Below are 7,111 nucleotides of genomic sequence, written 5' to 3'. Positions count from 1 at the left end.
GCGCGACACAGCGGGCGGAGGCAGCGGAAGCGGCACTGCGGCAGCTGCGTGCATGCGCGTAAGCCTCTTGATGCGACGCTGACGAGACGCACTGACGGCTGGAGTTGGTCCGCTGGACTGCCTGGACACAACGCGTCCGCAGGAAATGACCTGGAAGCCACCTCGGAACACGACGCGGACAACCATGGTCATTGCAGGCAGGCTCGGTCAGCGCAGGCACTGTGGGTCATTTCCGGGTTTCCTGGTCAACCCGAACCCGACACAATTTTTAAAACGGGTCAAAAATTCTTACCCGAACCCGACCCGATTAAGGTTCGGGTCAACACTAACCCAAAATTTTCTGGTCGTGTCAAATATTGACACCCCATTTTCTGAGTTCTTCAAACATATTTTTTTTTTAAAAAAAACTTTAATTATGTGATGCAGAAAAGTTATACGCCAAAATCATAACAGAAGTACAGAACATAGAGAAAGAAAATAGATAATGGAATAAAATTAACCAAAATAATAATAAGTCAGATGTAGCCAGGTCGATGCAGGAACCCAAATGCAAGGCAGCAAGAATAGTGGGCTGACATAGTCAAGGCGGGAGGCCTACTTTCTTATCTCCTTCCGATGAGGCGGCCGAAAAGCTTGGGTAAGTCGAAAATGGCGGAGAGGAAGAGGGAGGCCGTTGTAGAAGAGAGAAAAGTTTTTACATTTTCGAATTTTTAAAAGGAGTCTGAACCGTCTCTGAATTATCTCCGTTTCTTCTCCACTGTTAGAAGAGCGATTCATCAGCGAGAATAGTGGGCTGACATAGTCAAGGCGGGAGGCGTACTTTCTTATCTCCTTCCGTTGAGGCGGCTGAAAAGCTTGGGTAAGTCGAAAATGGCGGAGAGGAAGAGGGAGGCCGTTGTAGAAGAGAGAAAAGTTTTCAAATTTTCGATTTTTAAGAGTCTGAACCGTCCCTCAATAATCTGCCTCAGAGGATCTATAAATAAACGCATCCTTACCAGTCCATTTCACTAACCCAATTCAACTGTTCTCTTCACTGTAGTAGAAGCAAATTAAAGCCTTTCAATCCCTCTTCCATTCCTCATCTCATGGGAAAGAAGAATAACCACTCTTCTCCAGCAGCTGCTGCAAGTTCTGAAACTAAATCCATTGATAAACTGAAAATCCTCAATGGCCAACTCGTGAAGGAAGTGGCAGTGTGCCGCAAACAAATCGAGCAACTCCAGTTTCAGCTAGCTGCATTAGCCTCCCACCACAACATCCTCGCCGGGAGCCAGCACAAGGTCTCTTCTATAGCTCAGAGACATCCCACGCAGGACAACGCGGAGATGGCGGTGATGAAGACAGAGTCCGCTGCTGCTCAACTTGATGCGGAAGAAATGCTGCTGCGTGCCCTTGTTAGAGAGAAAGATGAGATTCAGAGCAATATGGAGCGCATTATAGCGGATAAGGATTGCTCTATTTGGTGTTTGGAGCAATCGAGGAAGAAATCAGAAGTAGAGCAAGCTGGTGGAAGAAAATGGAAGAGATGGATCTGTTCTGCCATTGTTGCTACAGCTTCATTCTGTGTTGTTGTTGCTGTAGTAACCTTATGCTGTCCTAAGGGCATCTCCAACCGAACGGCAAACACTTGTTTGCCGTTCTTGCTTTGCTCCAACCGATCTCCATTTTTGACGCCATTTGATCGCGGATGAACAGTGCGACGCCAATATTGGCGTGGCACTGTTCATCCGCGGCATTTTTTTCTCTCTACTGAACAGCTTGGGAAGAAAGGCGCGAACGAAAACGACCATTTTAGCGGCAAAATGGCGTTGGATTGGAGATGAAATACGGCATTTTTTGATTTCCCTGCATTTTGGAGTGAAAAATGACATTTTCGGTTGGAGATGCTCTAAGAGTTCCAATCCTAAAAATTATTTGTAGAATTTAGTTTAATATGTAGGATAGCTTGATCTGTTTAAGGTACTGTTATTTATTAGTTTAATATTTTTTTACTCTGTTTTATTCTTCTAATTTTGAGTTTGATAGAGATATTTTAGCATTTTAATTTAAAATTGAGTAAAAACAATAATGGCTGTCTATTGATCATTTTAATTTTTTTGAACTTTTATCTTGTTTTTTACACTATCTTCATTTCTTATTTCTCAAGAAAGAATCATATGGATACTCTTCCCTGGTTCGAGAATCTCTTGGCAAGCAGTGAAATCCTCAAGTGTTAGCCCATGTAAATTGGTAAGGGTTGCATGTTAGGTCGATCGGGATTTTCACTGGCCAAAGGACAGTGCTTCCTCGTTACAAAGAAAAAAAACATTTACATACCATTCGAATATGGCGAAAAGGATTTGCTCGTTCTTCTTCTTCCTCAAAGTAAATTTCTCAGGTTGGAATGGCTTTGATTTCTTGCATATGTGGTCACTAGAAAATAATATGGAATTGTTGAAAATACAGAGTTCTTTTCTCATTAAAGTTCTTTTATGATTGGATGTTAAGAAAAATTTTATTTCGTGATTGTTGAAATACTTCTGTTGAAATGTTTAATCAACACTTTTCCCTCTTCTGTTTATTATATTAGCATAGATACAAAGAAGAAGATGTCGAGAAATTGTGTAGATTATGAGATAATTTCTTCAGTAATACAAGTATTTAAGTGATTAGGTTTTTTCTGATTTGTGTTTGTAAGCATTCAAAAATAAAAAAACTCGTTCACGATAACACTAGCAAGTAAATGATTGCCAGGATGAAGAACAAATCATTGAAAATAAAAGTGAAAGTCCAATAGAAAACAAAAAAGAAAAAAAAAAAACATCTACAGCAATGGATGAGTTTAAGGAGATAACTCTCCCACATGATCAGAAAAAAGTTGAATGCTCTCATTGCAAGAAAAAAGCTATTTTTAGGTAGCACATGTTCAGCACATGCAACATCTCATTTGCACAGGAGAAAAACCACAAGAAGAAGAAAGGAAAAACACAGGACAATGGGTTTGAACTTTAGTATATTGACTTCTGTATTCTCCTCTGTAAAACAAAAGATATATATGTGTTTAGGTTGTAGCTTTGCCTAATTACTAAAACTAGTATTTTAAGAAATAAATGGAGAAGGGTACGGCTAAAACAGAAAATAGAATAAAAATGGTTAGCTAGTAGTGGGAGTGGTAGCATAAGTAGGGCTGGTGGTAGTCCGCGTTAGGCATAACCAATTTGCCTGGCTTGAATTCAACCCGTCTACGATGCTTGTCTATGTTTGCCTTGTACTTAGAATTGTTGTCAATTAATTTGTCTTGAACATCTTTAAGGATGTTAGAAAACTGCTCGGCTCTTTGGCCAGCAACAGTACTTCGTCATTTAGGAAGGATGGCCAATTCTACAATGTGATTCAGCATCTTTGTGTAAACAATACTGAATCCAGTATACCGATTGGGCATGGAGTTAAATGCAAATTTTGCCTGTACAAGAACATCTTCTCACTGTTTTGGATGATTTTGAACTAGACATCTCAGCATGCTAGCAAGTGTTCGATTAATAACTTCTGTCTGGCCTTCCGTATGAGGATGATATACTGAACTTAACTTAGATTAGTTTGTAACCTCTTCCAGAATTCACAACAAAAATGGATAATGAACTTAATATCTCTATCCGAAGTAAGATTGCAATATTAAGGGTGTTGAAGGTCTTTTTGCATGGAATAAAGTGAGCCATCTTTGAGATTCTGTCAAAAACGACCATTATGGAATTCGGCCCCCTTTTTTGTTTGTGGTAATCCTAGAACGAAATCAAGACTCGGGTCTTCCTAAATCAAGTCAGGCACGAGCAATGGCATGTACAAGCCGGCATTCTAAGCATTGCCTTTAAACCTTTAGCAAACAGAGCAACGCTCCACGAACCTGGAAATATATCTCCTCATGTGTGGCCAGAAAAATTGACATTGTAGCTATTGGAGGGTGCGATCTCTACCCGCATGCGCTGCTAGGCAGCCACAGTGAATCTCTTTAATTAAATGTTGTCGCCATGAGGAAGAAGGGACACATAATGAATTTCCTTAAAGAGGAACCCATGTCTAATAGAGAAATCAACATTGGGCATTCCAAAATTACATTCATCCCATGAGGTAGCAAAGTCATGATTGGTGCAATACAGGGACTTCATTTCTTGTAGTTTAGTCACTTCGATTTGCAACTGAGTGGGGAGTGGGCTCGACAACTGAGGGCGTGAGCTACTCAGTTCATTTTTCTCATCTTATGGCGAACTACAAAACTGAAGCACTATCGAAAGATAACCCATTTCACATGTGTTTTGCTAACTATTTTATGCTGTTCAAGTATTGAAGAGATTGGTGGTCACTAAACAGCACAAAGTCCTAGTAAAGAAGGTAATGCTTCCATTGCTTCAATGCTCTCACAATGGTATAGAGTTCTTCTTTATATATTGTCCACTTCTAGCAAGGTGAACTTAACTTTTCGCTGAAATATTCTATTGGCCGATCCTCCTAACAGAGAACAGTTTCAATGCCAATAGCCGACACATCCTTGTCAACCTGAAAAGGTTTATCAAAGTTTAGAAAAACCAAAAGTAGGGCATTGTTAAGATCAGACTTAATAGCCTCAAAGTTACTTTGCTGACTCACAGACCATGGGAAAGAAATGTCCTTCAACATGTTTGTTATCGGAGCCATGATAATGCTTAACCCCCGGTGATCTCAATTTTGTATGAGCTCACTTGGACTAATCCTGACCCTAGATCAATCTAGCATCCAAATCACTCTAGAATCTAGGATGTTCCTTGAATCCAAACCCTAGGATCTATCCAAACCCTAAGATTCTTCCAGATTAATCCAGACCCTATGACTTCTTAGATTTTAGAATCCTTCTAGACTTTAAAACCTTAGGATCTACCTAGACCTTAGATTTGTTTATATCATAAATAGATCCACACCTTCAAATCAATCTAGATATTAGATCAATCTAGATCTTAACCCAATCCAAACTTCAAAGACAATCCTGATCTACAATCAACCTAGACTTAATCATTCTAGCATCCTATCAAGCTTCAATCTCATCTATTTATTTGCAATCATCCCATTAATTGTGAATGATGTCGATGATTAGAATCCAACAATTTAAATTCAAAATTTATCTCAAACCTAGAAATCTAGACCAAAATCTAAGGTCAAATTGAACATCTTAAAGAGATGAACCTAATGACACCAAAATCAGTTCAACCCAAGCCCAAATGGGTTTAAATTAGGGGCATGTACCACATTTGAAAGGGTCAAAACATTATTTGGATAATAAAATGATATACAAATATGGCATGTTTATAGTCAAATCGAGCGACTAGTCAAGACGAATCCAACGAGCATAAGATCGTTGAATTCTAACATCGTTAAGGCACTTAATTAGTTAAAAAACTCTCTATTATCGGGGGAACCAATACGAGCCATTCGATGGAGCACTCGGAACCTGCCCCAGATCTTTCTATATATACGGGGTGTGCCACTTATGAAAATCTATAAATAAACCTCCATTTTCTACATGAGGAGGCAGAGGGGCCTAGAGATTGGAGAGAGCTCTGAAGCCTCAAGAGCTTCAACATTGTCACTCGGCCGCTGATTATCACTGAACATCCACCCGGTCTCCGACTGCCGCCAGACTTCAGCCTGACCGTCATCAGACCACTGCTCGGCAGTCGACATCCGCCGAACATCAGCCCAACCGTCGTCAAACCACCAACCGGCCATGGACCGTTACCGGACTTCCACCCGGCCGCCGACCACCGCCGAACTTCAGCCACACCATCACCAGACCACCGCCTGGCTGCCGACCGCCACCGAACTTCAGCCCGATCATCGTCGGACCACCCCGTCCACCGACAAACGCTAGACTTCCACTCAGCCACTGACCACCGCCGAACATCAACCTGACCGTGGTCGGACCACCGCCCAACTACTGATCGCCGCAAGACTTCCACCCGGCCGACGACCGTCGCCAGACTTCAATCTGATTGTTGTCGTACCGCCGCTCCATTGCTGACCGCCTCCGGACTTCCACCCAGCCACTGACCGCAGCCAAACTTCTGCCCGTCCACCGTCAAACTACCACTCTACTGCCGAATGCCATCAAACTTAAGCACGAAAACTGTCAGACCACTGCCGAACTTTACCTCGATCATCCTCGGACCACCACTCTGTCACAAACTACCACCAGGCTTCCACCCGACTGCTAACCGCAACCGAACTTCATCTCGACCGTCTTCAAACCACCGCCAACCATCTTCAAAGTTTAGCCCAACTGTCATCGGACCACTGTCCGGACACTGACCGCTGTTGTACTTCCACCCGATAGTCGCTGGACTTTCTCCTGGACTTCCGTTGAACCACCACCAGACGCTAGAGTTTTCCCAGACCATCACCTAACGCTGGAGTTCTACCAAATCACTACATGACGCTGGAGTTATGCTAGACCAACACCTGATGCAAGAGTTCTGTCGGACCACCGCCTGACGCCGGACTTCCGTCAGGACCCGCCTAACACCAGACTTATGTCGAACCACCGCCCAACACCAGACTTCTACCGGACCACCGCCTGATGACGGAGTTCCACTAGACCACCTCCCGATGCTGGAGTTCAGCTAAATCACCACCGGACCACCGATTGAGGCCCGAACTTTCGCCAAACCACCGACATAAGTCAGAGTTCCACCAGACCACCAAATAATGCCTGGACTTCCACCGGACCACTGCCTTACGACTATGGTCTTTCTAACCCCTATATCCTGCCAACTTTGGTCCTTCAGAACTTTGTCACCTACTACAGTCCTTCAGACTTCCATCACCAAACAACGATCTTTCTGACCCTTATCTCCTGCTGACTACGGTCCTTCTGACCTTTGTCACCTACTACGGTCCTCCCGACCTCCATCGCAAGATAACGGTTTTTCTGACCCCTATCTCCTACCGCTACGGTCCTTCCGACCTCTATCACCATATAATAGTCTTTTTGACCCATATCTCCTATCGACTATGGTTTTTGACCTCTATCACCTACTATGGTCCTTCCGACCTCCATCGCTAGATAATAGTCTTTATGACCCCTATCTCCTACCAACTATGGTCCTTC

At 42.9% G+C, this 7,111-nt stretch overlaps 1 protein-coding gene across 1 annotated transcript; it reads left to right on the top strand.

Annotated features, from left to right (window-relative positions):
• Positions 1-529: 529 nt before the first annotated feature.
• On the top strand, positions 530-1,988 carry LOC114580603. The gene is made up of 2 exons (XM_028698663.1): positions 530-1,601; positions 1,894-1,988. Exons 1-2 carry the CDS (start codon positions 1,086-1,088, stop codon positions 1,918-1,920), a joined length of 543 nt encoding a protein of 180 aa, XP_028554496.1. The 5' UTR covers positions 530-1,085; the 3' UTR covers positions 1,921-1,988.
• Positions 1,989-7,111: the final 5,123 nt, after the last annotated feature.

This window comes from Dendrobium catenatum, unplaced genomic scaffold (assembly GCF_001605985.2).
Source record: "Dendrobium catenatum unplaced genomic scaffold, ASM160598v2 fragScaff_scaffold_1117, whole genome shotgun sequence".
Taxonomy (NCBI): domain Eukaryota; kingdom Viridiplantae; phylum Streptophyta; class Magnoliopsida; order Asparagales; family Orchidaceae; genus Dendrobium; species Dendrobium catenatum.
This window is presented reverse-complemented; position numbering and strand designations above follow the sequence as displayed.

Coding starts and splice junctions, on each gene's coding strand:
- LOC114580603 (XM_028698663.1), top strand. CDS start 1,086: ATGGGAAAGAAGAATAACCACTCTTCTCCAGCAGCTGCTGCAAGTTCT. Junction 1,602..1,893: donor TAACCTTATGCTGTCCTAAG/GGCATCTCCAAC, acceptor AGATGCTCTAAG/AGTTCCAATCCTAAAAATTA.